Genomic DNA, 13,208 nt, shown 5'->3' with positions numbered 1-13,208 from the left:
CGCACGGTCGCTGGCGAACCCTGCGAGCAGTCTCTCTTTTGGTCCTTGTAACAAGTCCAACCTCCACGAGGGTTCACTCTTTCACCCTCCACCCTGCCTGCCTCTTTGACCGTCGTCACCCCTTCCGTCACTCCTCATAAAGGCCCGACAGTCAGCCATTACCAAAGAACATACGCCATGGCCGAAGTTGCCATCCAGGTGTCTTCCCATACTATATCCCTCGACTGCGACGCCGCCAATATAGACCACGAGATATCCCCCGAGAATGTGCCCCTTCCACGAAGCTCTATGATCACTGTACGACTCTCCGACATGTCTGTACTATCGGAACTCGACAGGGACATCGAACTCCATCCTCCACAAGCAGCTGCAGACTGCCGAAGCTCTCCCTCATCTACTCGATCCAGGCGCACATTATCACAGGCTTCCGAAAGCTCCACTTCGCTGAACTCGGTGAATTGGGAGGATCTAGAAAAGACAGAAGAGCAAGAGCCTCGGGATGAAGCCACCGATGAGGTGAGTCTGCCCAGTCCAACACCTAGAAGATAGATACTGATGCGAATAGTCTACGGCCTTACTGCTGGCCCGACTGGAGAAAGAGAATGCCGCCCTGGCAACAGACCCGAAGGCAGGAATTGCACCACGTGCCCGTCCGCGGAAGAACACTCGACCGCCTTCGATACAACAACTGAAGAAGCTGGTGGACGGTCCGCAACGCCAATCATTAAGATATTCGATGCTACCTGCTCCGCCGATGACCGAACTGGAATTTTGGGCGGCTCTGGTTCAGGACTACAACCAAACTGCCCAACGACTGCCTACGCTCACGTCTAACAAGATCCGTGGTGGTGTACCGCCGCCTCTGCGAGGCGTGGTGTGGCCTAGCATTGCCCGGGCGCAGGATCCTTTTCTCCACGGCGAATATCAGCGACTCTCCACTGAACCGAGCCCGTACGATGCCTTGATTGGCAAGGACGTAGGCAGGAGCTTCCCAAATGTCGATATGTTCCGTGAGACGGACGGCGATGGTCAACGAATGCTTGGACAGGTTCTAAAAGCCTTCAGTCTTTATGATGACAAGATCGGATATTGTCAGGGTCTTGGATTCGTGGTCGGCCCGCTCTTGATGCACATGACCGAGTCTGAAGCATTCTGCATCCTCGTGAGGTATGGTGATATCTGATTAGTGCCCTAACAATATTGACCAACTCCACAGACTCATGGAACATTATGACCTCCGATCATGCTATTTACCCGATCTGTCGGGTCTCCACCTTCGAATCTATCAATTTCAACAACTACTGACGCGCCATCTGCCCGACCTGACTGCCCACTTCGAGAACCTCAAAATCGAGCCGCTTTATGTGTCACAATGGTTCTTGTCTTTTTTTGCCGTGACATGTCCGCTCCCTATGTTATTGCGAATCTACGACGTCATCTTGTCTGAAGGAGCAACGGAAACATTGATGCGAGTGGCACTCTCGTTGATGCAACGAAACCAGAAAAAGCTTCTGGCATTCACTGAATTCGAAGATGCCATGCAGTTTTTACTGTCACGAAGTCTCTGGGACACCTACGCTCAGCAGGCCGATGATCTCGTCGCAGATTTTGTATCTCTCACAAGCTTGGTCAGCCAGGAACATCTTCAGTCGTTGGAGGCCAGTTTCCAGCAATCGCAAAACCTGACCGCAGCACCATCTTTGATGACTGCAGCGTCGAACTTCCTAGGTCGATTTTGGGCAAGTTCGACGCATGGCTCTTCTCGGTCCGCGAACTTGAGTCTCCTTATCCCTGGCAACAACAAATCCATCAGGAAGTCGTCCTCAGGACATAGTTTGACATCGACGCTCGATTCGGTCGAGACGTCCAATTCGGAGACAAGTACACTGGCTACAGACCTGTCTGATGAGGGCTCATTGAAAGTTGTTTCTTCGATCACCCTGGTGGCAGATGCCAACGCTGCTCCTGCACCGAGCTCTGGTGACCGTAATCTGCACCACCAGATTGAGGACCTACTCACGGAATTATCGAAGCTTCAACGGCAGCAGGTCGAACTGGCTCGAGAACTCCAGAAAGAGCGCGAGGAACGAGAAGAAGATCGCCAAACCGCACGAACATTGCTAGAGCACCTACAACAACAAACAGCAGACATTAAAGAGATTGTCGGGGGAGAGCCTACCGAAGAAGACGTGGCCTTGGAGGTTTTCCTAGAAAAAGCCCATCGGCAGCTGAGTGAGAAGGCCTCGAAGCGGCTGTCCATTATGCAGTCGAAGCACCAATTGCGTGACTCCGTGTCTGAATGGAAAGAGAGGCACGAGGCCGAAGCGCTGAAGTGCCAGGAACTCATGAAGCAGCTCGATGAACGGGAAGCAGAGCATAACTCTCTCAAGGAGGACTTGCGGGACGCTCGGGCTCGGATTCAAGATGCCCATAGGGAGAAGCAGCGCCTTGAACGGACACTGGCAGAATGCCGCTCTCGGAATACTTCGGTACCCGACTCGCCCTCAGACACTTACACCCCTATCACTGAGGTTCCCGATCCAAAATGGCCTCCTCCAAAGGCCGGGCTTCGAGAGTTGAAGTTGGGCAAACCGGATCCTGCTAGACTGTCCACCCTAGGACCAGGGACATTTGCTAAACGTTCGAGCAGTCTCAACACCCAGGCTATCCTTGCCACCGACAACCACGAGCCCGTACCGAACGAGGCGCTCTTGCTGGAGCTGGTGAATGCAAAAACAGCCGAAGCCGTGGCTCGACAGGAATTAGAAGAGACCAAAGGAAAGCTGGAATCCCTTCGCAAAATCCTGGGTGGGTCGAGCTCGTCACCGTCAGCCCGAGTCAGCTCATCAGACTCGCCAGTCGCCTCCAACACTGCCGCGGGAAGCCCTGGGACAAAGGATGGTCCAAAAGTAACTCATGCCACATCAGCAAGTACTGGAGGGTTCTTTAGCGGATGGGGCAAGCGTGGTTCTTGACAGCATGACTTTGCATAGTCCGTTGTGATTAGCCATCTAAGTAGCCAGATATGGCACCAACCGACTTGGACAAAACTTGTTGCAGCGGCTCAACTTCAAGATTGGTGCCATGTAGCGACTGTCAACCTTCTTGTTTGCTTGAGTTAAAGATCCTCTATTTAGTTGTGGCACATTTGCCCATCCAGTTGACATTCATCATCTCCATTCCATATTGTAATCACTCCCCCTTTCTCCTCAGGGGCCCTCTTCCTGTTTATCTAGCACTGCTCTTGATCCTGAGGCCGGTCCTGGCCGCCGTTGCCCTGAAGCTCAAGCACCCCTGTCCAACATCTCTGAATGATTGTGACCTAATGGGGTGTCTTGGGGTTGGTTGTCTGCTCCTGTTCTCTCCCCGGCTTGCGTGCTCTTGTCCCCTTCTTTATTCCCTGCCTCTTGTCATTTGGTTTGTGCTTTTCCTCCTCCTCCTCCTCCTCTTCTTGCCTCCCCTTGCACCCGATGCTTTTGATAGTGTGAATGAACAGTACAGTCAGTGAGTGGTAGGAGGTTGAGTGCACTTTGGACAGTAAGGATTCGCCGTAGTCTGCACAGAACAAGTTAGGAAGGATTGCCGACCATGGAGGTTAAAGTGACTGCTTGCTTCAAGTTGTCTTCCTCACCTTTGATGCAACCACATACCAACCTTGGTAGGTAGGGCTTCGATGCCGTGAGAAAGAATGACGGAAAGACAATCATAGCCTCCAATATCCCGGCTCCGCTGGAGACTCCCATCCCCCTTGTTTCTGGCGTCAATGGTATCCTCGAAGAGGAGACGCTCCCTCCCATCAAGCACAGGCAAAACTCGCTGGACTTTGGGCGTGCCCTTTTATCATCGTGGCCAGCCTTCACTTTGCTTGAGCAAGCTCTTGATCGGGCGCATGACGCCTTGGTGGTAGGAATGGCGTATGGGCCATTTCCCGAGGGACACTCGAAGAGACAGTATGTCGACTCCTGGAACTCCAATACTCCCATAGGATATTGCGCCTTCGATGCCATTGTCCACAGGCGGTGGCATAGCACCTATTGCCGCCCGAATATGTCATCTTCCTTGCCGTGGGTAGACCGCAATGGTGGCAGCTACCCCGTCATGCCTGCTCCTATTCGCTTCGTCACATTATGCGCAGACCATTCGCTGCCTTCAGACTTAGGACTTGAAGACTGTGCCTCCATTTGCTCAAGGAGGCTCTCGCACTGGACAAAACGGTTGCTTTGAGGTATGTGTTGACAAGAACAGTGGCGCAAGAGGAAAAGGCTGTCATGAAGGAAAGCAAAACTGCGCTGTTCGGACTCCGGCACGTGAGTTGCGGAGGGCACCATTTCGCACTTGTACGTCCCTGACCCTCGAAAGATGAAGCCGAGGCCTTCGAGTGCCGTGAATAATGCTGTCATCTCAGAGGAGTCTTCAGGAACGTACAGTCCCAGTCTGAAGCCATCAATGTCAGGAGACGGCCTCGTCTAATACCTGACTATCAGCAGCAGAGATCGAGGCAGGGTAAGAATTGCAGCGGTGCAAGTCTCCTCTTGAAGGCCTTCACTAATGCTAACCGACCAGGGAGAAGGTCTTGCTTAGTTGGCGACTGTGTTTCAAACTCTTGGGGCATCTGACCGGATGGGGTACAAGTACTAGCGTGGTTATCGATTCAGCCAGGTCGTTCAACCTAACAAAACAGAGCATCGCCCTGCGCCCCTGTTTCGCTCGCAGTCCAAGCTGCTCTTTCTAACCCCAGTCCTCATCGCCATCATCCCGCACTAACCTGCTCCCATTCTACAAGATTATCACCACATTCAACCAGAAGCCATGGATGTTACTCGCGCAGACTGGCGGGCTGACTACCAGAGCTCTCTTCAGTCCGACGACGAGTATCTCGGCTTTTCCATGGTTTCCCTTGGTTTCAATCCACCTCCCGGTCAACGCAGTGGCCTCAATGACGAGACGAATGAAAATCGCGTCCGCTTCGAGATATGTTGGACTCGCAAACCCTCCTTCCGAAAGCGGATGCCAATCCCATCACGGGGGAGCCAATTCGACATCTTAAAGTTGCACCCAGAAGAAGGGATTCCTTATGTTCTGTTCCGGCACAGCCCGCCAGTGAGAAGACAATATAGGATGGGCGGTCTCCTTCTTGACCCGCTGCGGGAGTATCACCGTCAGCAATACTGGCGACATCTCCGACTAGATTTCGCAGTAGCACCGCCAGGAGCTCCTCAACCGACTCTACCGGAGGCTTCTGGCTATTGGTACAGTTTGTTGGATCCGGCAATGTCCGACACTGTCGATGCTCAGGCGCAGCCAGCCCAATCTCCTGCGCAGCCAGCCCAATCTCCTCGCTCTGACCAAGCCACTGTCGATGCTCAGGCGCAGCCAACCCAATCTCCTCACTCTGACCAAGCCACTAAACATACCCTCACAATGCGAACTCGTCGGCACACTCAAGCCTTTGAGTCCGTTCCATCTGCACAATCCTCTAATCTCATTCCAGATCTGGAAGGTGATGAGAACGTCGAAGCTGGTGACAACGTCAAAGACGCCGCACAAACTACGTCCCCCAGCGGACCCACAGCCCCTGTCAAAGTCTTTGAGGCTTCCCCAGGCCCTGAGCCATCGACTCGGAAGGCTGCAGGCAGTCGACGCAACGACGACCCAGGCGACGATCATCAACCAGGAGAAAAGCCTAGGCGCTCATCCACCGCTGCACCAAAGAAGCAGCGACTTTCCAAAGAAGGCTCCAAGGGCGGGTCCAACAAAGACAAGGCAACTGTCCAACAGGACTCGGGATTCCAGGATCAAGCAGGCATCTTTGGCTCTAATTACAGCATCTTCTCAATTTGCCAGGATCCAGCTACGGTGCCATATCTGGAGGAATTGGGACAGACAGCGACCTCTGCAGAGGATGCTGTCAACGCCAGTCCGGGCGTACCGTTTCAACCTACGCTGGACAACCCGGGCTTCTCAACATCTTACGGCTATGCCAACGGATGGCCTGATTATAGGTTCCACAAGACTGCGGGCCCTACAGATTATGCTACAAATGGGGGTCCTGGCGTACCGTTCCAACCTACGCTGGGCAACCCGGGCTTCTTAACATCTCACCAATGGCCTGAGCATAGGTTCATCGAGACCATGGGCCCTACAGATTATGCTGCAAACGGGGATCCGGGCGTACCGTTTCAACCTACACTGGGTAACCCGGGCTTCTTCCCATCTTACGACCATGCCAACGGATGGCCTGAGCATAGGTTCAGCGAGACCACGGGCCCTACAGATTATGCTGCGAACGAGGGTCTGGGTATGCCGTTTCCACCTACGCTGGACAGCCCTGGCTTCTTGACTGCTCACGACCAAGTCAGCGAACATCCTGTGGAGGGATCCAATGAGACCGCGGGCCCTCAGGAGGATTTTCTGAGAGGCGATCTAGGCTTACCCTTACCACCTGTGGTCACTAGGCCAGGACAGAATGTTGGGGATCAACAAGACAGTCTTCCTTTACCAGGCCCAGCCGGGGCTGCAATCCCAGAGCCAGTTTCGACTACAGAAGCGGCACATGATGCCAGTCAGACTAACACACTACATGAACAGCACTCTGACTTTCTTTCGAGATCGTTAGAAATCTCTTTGACCTTGTTCGACGCCAACGAAAGCGACCCGATGGCGCGATGGGAGGCTTCAAAGCGGATGGTGGCTAATCTCCAGAGCTCAAATACCATACCGCACACATGTGAAGAAGGCCACGTGGATCCAGCTCCTGCCGACCACGGTATGGACCCTGAGATCGACACGGACATGGATACGAACGACGATATGACTGAGGACGCAGACTCACACTCTGACACAGGCACCGACATGGACGCGGACATGGATCCGGATGTGCAGACGACTATGGCCATTGGTGAGGATATGGGGTTGGACATGAACTTGGCTAGGGATTTGCAGGTGGCTGTGGACAAGGGTTTAACTCTGGGCACGGCCATTGGTGTGAACAATGTGGACGTGAAACCAGCTGGTGATACGGCACAACCACATCCCACTCCGCAGCAGCCGACACCACGAATTCGGCTACGAATGTCGGCCGCGGACCAGGCAAAAGCTGAAGCTGAAGTTGAGGCCATGGCAAAGGCAGCAGGTGACGCGCTTGCTTCGTCACTCCCGCCTGCCGCTGTTGTTAGCAACCCACCTGGTGACTCGGTGACCGGCGATGCAGCTGATCCTGGCTTCGAACCTTCCAGTCGTCCTCGGAAGCGGCAACTCTCGCCCGACGCTATTGGTGGCAATCCATCTTGGGACCTGGATACCGCCGATGCAAATGATCCTGACTATGAGCCGACCAGTCGTCCTCGAAAGCGCCGACGTGCAACACGCGTGGCTGATCGTCCGTAAGAAGAGCCTTGTGAAAGCCAGCCCTCGAAAAGCTGGCAAGGAGAGTTGTGGACCAAGAGCAACTGAAGAAAGGGGGAGGAGGTGAGAAGGAGAATCGAAGGGTTGGGTGAGATTGACGATTGGGGAGCGAAGCAGGGGCAGTTGTCCTAGCCCAAGTCCGAAGAAATGTCAGAGTTGGTTTGCTGGCCGTCGACAACAACTCAGTCCTGCTTGAAATCACTTGCTGGAAAGCTTGATCTCCAGCAATTCTAGCAATTCTGGGGAAACTGGAACTGCGTCAGTGGGTGACATGATCGAATACCTTGCTCGATGTTGGAGTCTCGAAAAGCAGGTTCAGGAGCTATTGATTGATGGCGTTCAGATCAGCTGCTACGTCTGCCGTGGCGCAAAGCCTGGATGGAGGCTCACACACACTCGCTTAGTACTGTGCCAGCCGTTCGCTGGTTGCTCTATGTTAGATGTCTAGATAGTACCTCTCTACTCACGAATGAAAAAAGACATGGTCAAATCCAACGTTCTCATGGTTGTAAGCTTGTCTAACGGATCAGATGTTCAAGACATAACAACTAGTATATCTGCACGTAGGGAATTTGGAACAGCGAGCGATCGTCACGATTGAAATTTCTCCAGCTGGTGCTCCTACACAGTCTTTCCTCCTCCATCTTTCAGTGGCTGAGAAATGCTCTTCGTAATATCACCGGATCCTATGGAAGGCGACTATCTAAGTTAGCCATGTGCATTTAGCCATGTGCGAGTAGCAAGATTGGGTCGAAATCCTGGCCGGTTGGTACGGGCTCCATCCATTGCGCTTCTGCTTCTGCCGAATATCCAAGCTGTTTGGCCTGCGAAGCGAGTCCTCGTATGCTGATTGATCAGGTAGTCCAGGCTTGTGTGGTCTGGACCGGGTTATGATCATCGCTATGCTCCGATGCGGGAGGACTGTCATCAGGCGGAGCAGAATGACCTGAGACATGCCATAGCAACCACTTGTCGAAGCCACCGTGTAAGAACCCTTCTGTGCTGGTAGTCGTCGAGATAGATGGTACGGTTCATAGCCCGGTTGACGAGTCGCAGACTTGGGCTGTCCCCGGATAGATAATTTGCAGGGGAGTAGTGTGACATGGTGGACTCAAATATCTCAGCTGCAAGGACCTTCGGGCGAAACGGAGGATTTGGGAAGTTCCGGCAGCTCTCGAACTGGGTGTCGCGCCCTGCAGACCGAACGCGAAAGATAGGTCTGGCACAGAACCTTGATTTGGAGTGAGTCCTCCCTAGTCCGATCAACAATGCTGGATTAGCCTTGGTTCTCCAGAGCTCTTTCTTCAATCCTCATCGTCGTCATCATCACTGCTTGGGAAATCAAGGTCGAGCTTCCTCTTCGGCGCCGGCGCTGAAGCAGCAGGAACGGCAGCCCTGCTCTGCGAAGGTTGAGAAGCGGACTGTTGCACGGCGGCAGGCATTCCAGTGCCAGTGCCACCAATCGACCGTCTCGACATCTCCGGACTCGGCCATGATCCTAGGTTGTTGTCGTCATCGTCACCCTCCTCCTCTGCCCCATGCTCGACCTCCGCCTCTGCAACATCCTCAGTCTCCCGTACCATTCTTTCCACCTCTCGCTCCACTGCAGCCTGGACCTCCTCGTCTCCATTCGACGCATGCTGCTGTCGCTCCTGGAAGAGCTGGAGCTGGCCCAGAGCGCCGATGCGCAGCATGTTGGCGTCGGGGAACGCCATGCCCATCTGGGCGCGGGTGAGGGCGATTGTGTTGTGGATGCGTTCGAGCTCGGCTTCAGTCTCCGCGGTAGCATTCTCGTGGCCAGCCGTTTGGGCCCCGGAGTCAGAGACACCGTTGGTGGTGGCTGTCGCCGATGTCGTGTTGTTTCTGGCCGCAACTTTCCTCCTTATGGCCTCGGCTTCTGCCTCCCTTGCGGCCGCGGCATTGTGCCTTCCTATGCGGGCCGCGAACGCTAGTAATGTCTGGTAGTCGACTTCTGCCACCTTTGCTCCTATCTCTTGCTCCTCTTCGTCGTCCGAGTCCACAGAGTCCACTATTGACGGGTGGATTTGTCCGATCTCTTGCCTCAATGCGACGCACTTTTTGATGGTGTCTTTGAGCTGCTCTTGGAGGCTTGCGACTTCAGCGCGAAGGTCGAGGGTGCGGGCGTAGTTCTGTTGGTGTCTCTGGAGTATATTGAGGGACTCTGTCAGGTTGTAGTCGTCCGAAAGGAGGTCCTTTGTTATCTGGGGTGCATTGCTGAATGTGTTGGTCTGGGTGAGGGAGGTGATGAGAGCATTCAGGTGGGTTTCAAGCGAGTTGAGTGGGTTAAGCACGACAGAGTCCATGGTGGGTTGTCGTTGATATCCCCGTCAACATCGGAGGACCGACCGAAAGGACGCGCCAGTGGGTCAGCTCGCGGATGAAAGTACGTACTTGTGTAGTTGTGATTCACATCGATTTCACAATCGCGAGCATCAATTATTAAATGAATACCAACTCGTAAATCGTATTGGCAGCGACGCGGGTCTCCTTCCCCAGACCATGCCGCTTTACTAAAGCGAACGAACCGGCGCCTCATTCTCCTATATGCTACTACTTAGTACATCACAACTCATTGTCTTTTCAGGATCCTATTTTGATCTGCGATTCATCTATAGACTGGCCTCCTCCCTCCACTGGCCTCCTTCTACAGACCATGGATTCAGCCGTACTCGTCAGGACCATCGCTAACATGTTCCTCCGACTTCACCCACGTCCCTTTCCCAGGCCAACGAAATCCCCCGCCTCCCCAAAAAGGGCTGATATGGAAAGTTGAAATTGCCAGTCTTTCATGAGGTCCCAAATGAAGCCTCGCCAATCCCTCAAAGAAATATTGGAGTCTGTTCAAGGTCGCAAAGCTACTCAGCTGGACATGGAGTGCGACGCTATAGCTGGTGACACGTGTACAGGGGTGCTCAAAGAGAACGGTAGATATTGCATTGCATGGCACCGCATTGCGACCGCATCCTTTCTAAAGAAACTATGACGGGTCATCCAATGCCCAGAATTCGAGAAAGGGGAATATCCAAAGCGGTCATCGCCCAGCTTTCGCCAACTGACACTCTTCAGACGGTTTCGAGAATCATTTTTCTTCGCCCAACGACAGCCCCGACAAATCATCTGTCGTCAGGTCCATTCCCATTCGAGTTCGGACTTGCACTCTTCTTTCTCTGCCCTTCTCCCAGCGCGTGGACAGCCCAAGTACTTTTACCCCCACAAGACACGACTGAAGTTGGAACCATGCCTTCTCTTGAAGGAACAGTTGATCGCTTAGCGGAAATCGAGGCAATAGTGCGTTGTTCTAGCACTTTGCGACAGGGGAGGTTCCTCGGGCGATCAGCTGGGCGTCGAGACGTTCCTTAGCAATGTCTCCTCCTGTCGCACGGGCGCTAGTTATGCGCACCTCAGGGACGCCTAGAGTCGTTTAAACGGTATGGTAGATATCATATACCGTCAGACCCATGTTTCCAGCACAAAGTGCCGAGACTCAAAAGTCTTGTTCGGAGCACTGCCCGGCGAAAAGCGCAACCATCCAGTCCCTTGCGCGACTCACGCCTTCTGCGGCGGGGCCTGGATCTCCTCGCTCAGAATGCGCTGTGACGAGGAATTGTCGACGGCAAGACCATCACTCTGGATCCGCACCTCCAACTCCTTCTCTTGCTGCTCGAACCCCTCTTGGACGAATGGTCGAGGTTGAGGTTCTCCTCGGCGGCCATGAGCGGCCTCTTGATCCTTTTCAACCTTGTCCGGCTTTCTCGGCACGTGTTTCCGCATATTGTATCCTCCTCGCCAGCCGAGCCAGCCTTTCTCATGCGGCCCTCTCAAGCAACAGACCACCAGCGCCGCAACGACGAAGCCGACACTAGCAGACCCAGAGGACGTCCAGCCGCCATCGGCGTAAAGGTGATTGCCGACCGCAGTGCCAATCAGTTGTCCGACAAAAACACTGACCATGTAGGCAGTGTTGACGCGATTCCTGGCCAGTGGCGCGACCCCATAGATTGCGGTACGGTTGGCAATCTGGCTGGTTTGCAGGCCGATGTCGATGGCAACGGCCTGGATGATGGGTCCGGCTATGGTGAACTTGCCGGTGTATGTGCCGACGAGGACGCCGACCAGACAGAACAGCTCGCCGATGATGACGGAGAACAGAGGCTGGTGTTTCTCCATGACGGTCCTGGCGAAGATGGGACCCCACGTCATGCTCCCGATGCCGATCAGCGCGAAGAGCCCAATGACCAGGGAGCTGTAATGGTAAGGAGGGCCGGCGAGGAGGAAGGTCAGAGTGGTCCAGTAGTTCGTGAATATGGTGGCGGTGAAGAGCCCCACGAGGCACGCTTGCACCAGCACGGGGTGCTCGGCGACCAGCTTCAGGATGTCCCAGAGCAGAAACGGATATTTCTTCCAGATCACCTCGCCCGGGTTCGTGGATGGATAGTCCGGCATGTACAGGTACAGCAGAAACAAAATCACATATTGCAGCCCGAACGAGATCCAGTAGATGTACCGCCATCCGATGTATTGCGCCACCACGCCGGACAGGAGCCGAGCCATGAGCATCCCTAACAGCATGCCCGACACGACGATCGAGAGCGACGTAGCGCGACGGTGTGGAGGCGCCATGTCGCCCACCAGAGGGAGCATCAGCTGCGGTGTGACCGTGGTGACGCTGGTGATGAAGGAGATGGCGCCGAAAGCGGCGAACGAGTTGGTCACACAAAGCCCGATCCTGTTCATGCCCAGTCAGTCAGTTGTATATAGAATGTCCAGGAGAAGGCCTTTCAAGTTTCTTCATACCAGAGTGTCGCCGTGAACCAAACCAGCCATAGGACAAACGGCCTTCTCTTGACCAGGTCTCCCAACGGACACAAGAATAACAATCCCCCTGCATATCCGGCTTGTGCGAGGGTGGGAATATAGGAGGCTTGTTCACCGGTGACATGGAAATCGTCTGCCAGGAGGTTGAGAATGGGGTGGGTATAGTAGAGGTTCGCGACCGTGAAGCATCCGGCGAACGCTATATATATCACATAGTCGTCAGTGTCGTCGCCCTCCACCAGCATCGAGTCCTTCGCCTACCAAACAGTACATTCAATCCCATTGAAAACTTGAATGGATTCTCGGGATCGTATCGACATCGCGAAGGCACATATGTGAGGCAGTCATACAGTTTCTGGGGTATACCCCGTTTCTTCGCCGCGACCGCATGTTGCAAAGCACGCTCCTGTGCTGGCGAAGGCCCTTCTTCGTCGTTGCTCACGGCGACGGGTTCGGTCGGCTGCGACCTGGACATGGTTGAACAGCCCGGCTCTCGCTCCAGCACGCACAACACGACACAGAAGAGGGTGTAACCATGGTTTCTGCCCCAGACACACGGATATAGACTAATCCAGTACGAAATAGATGGAGACTTCCCATGACGCGGAGGATGGATCGGCATGCGCCGAACCCAGGCGTCTCCCGTCCATCCTTCTCCACGCAATTGGGGGAAATTGGCCGGTCACGGGAAACACGGCAACAAGCCCGATAAGACCAGCAGCAGATGACATAGGATGAAATAGATCAACGTCCATGAGGGATGGATAGATATATCTTGATAATATTAGACAAGGTTACAGCCGTCGTCACGCTGGCCGTAACGAGCCAAACAGCCTTTCCACTGGAACCTCGGCACCTTCACGAATATACATTCGGGATCCTCGCCTGCAAGAGACCTCTCCATCCGGTCAGCCTCTCTGGCCGTTGCGACAATCGAAACGTAAGGATTCAAAGTAGTCCACATATAA

At 54.1% G+C, this 13,208-nt stretch overlaps 3 protein-coding genes across 3 annotated transcripts; 1 reads left to right on the top strand and 2 right to left on the bottom strand.

The window, feature by feature from the left end:
- Window positions 1–312: 312 nt before the first annotated feature.
- Window positions 313–2,975, top strand: A1O1_04937 (uncharacterized protein; the record flags this gene model as incomplete). The annotated part of the gene is made up of 3 exons (XM_007725826.1): window positions 313–516; window positions 566–1,167; window positions 1,217–2,975. 3 exons carry the CDS (start codon window positions 313–315, stop codon window positions 2,973–2,975), a joined length of 2,565 nt encoding a protein of 854 aa, XP_007724016.1.
- Window positions 2,976–8,708: 5,733 nt separating this feature from the next.
- On the bottom strand, window positions 8,709–9,728 carry A1O1_04936 (uncharacterized protein; the record flags this gene model as incomplete). The annotated part of the gene is made up of 1 exon (XM_007725825.1): window positions 8,709–9,728. The coding sequence occupies one exon, from the start codon at window positions 9,726–9,728 to the stop codon at window positions 8,709–8,711; it is 1,020 nt and encodes a 339-aa protein (XP_007724015.1).
- A 1,243-nt stretch (window positions 9,729–10,971) lies between these two features.
- On the bottom strand, window positions 10,972–12,715 carry A1O1_04935 (uncharacterized protein; the record flags this gene model as incomplete). The annotated part of the gene is made up of 3 exons (XM_007725824.1): window positions 10,972–12,151; window positions 12,220–12,439; window positions 12,502–12,715. 3 exons carry the CDS (start codon window positions 12,713–12,715, stop codon window positions 10,972–10,974), a joined length of 1,614 nt encoding a protein of 537 aa, XP_007724014.1.
- Between the last annotated feature and the right edge of the window lie 493 nt (window positions 12,716–13,208).

The sequence above is a fragment of the Capronia coronata genome (genome assembly GCF_000585585.1).
Source record: "Capronia coronata CBS 617.96 chromosome Unknown acBCG-supercont1.4, whole genome shotgun sequence".
NCBI classification, from domain to species: Eukaryota; Fungi; Ascomycota; class Eurotiomycetes; order Chaetothyriales; family Herpotrichiellaceae; genus Capronia; species Capronia coronata.
The sequence above is the reverse complement of the archived record's forward strand: the minus strand, read 5'-3'. Positions and strand labels throughout refer to the sequence as shown.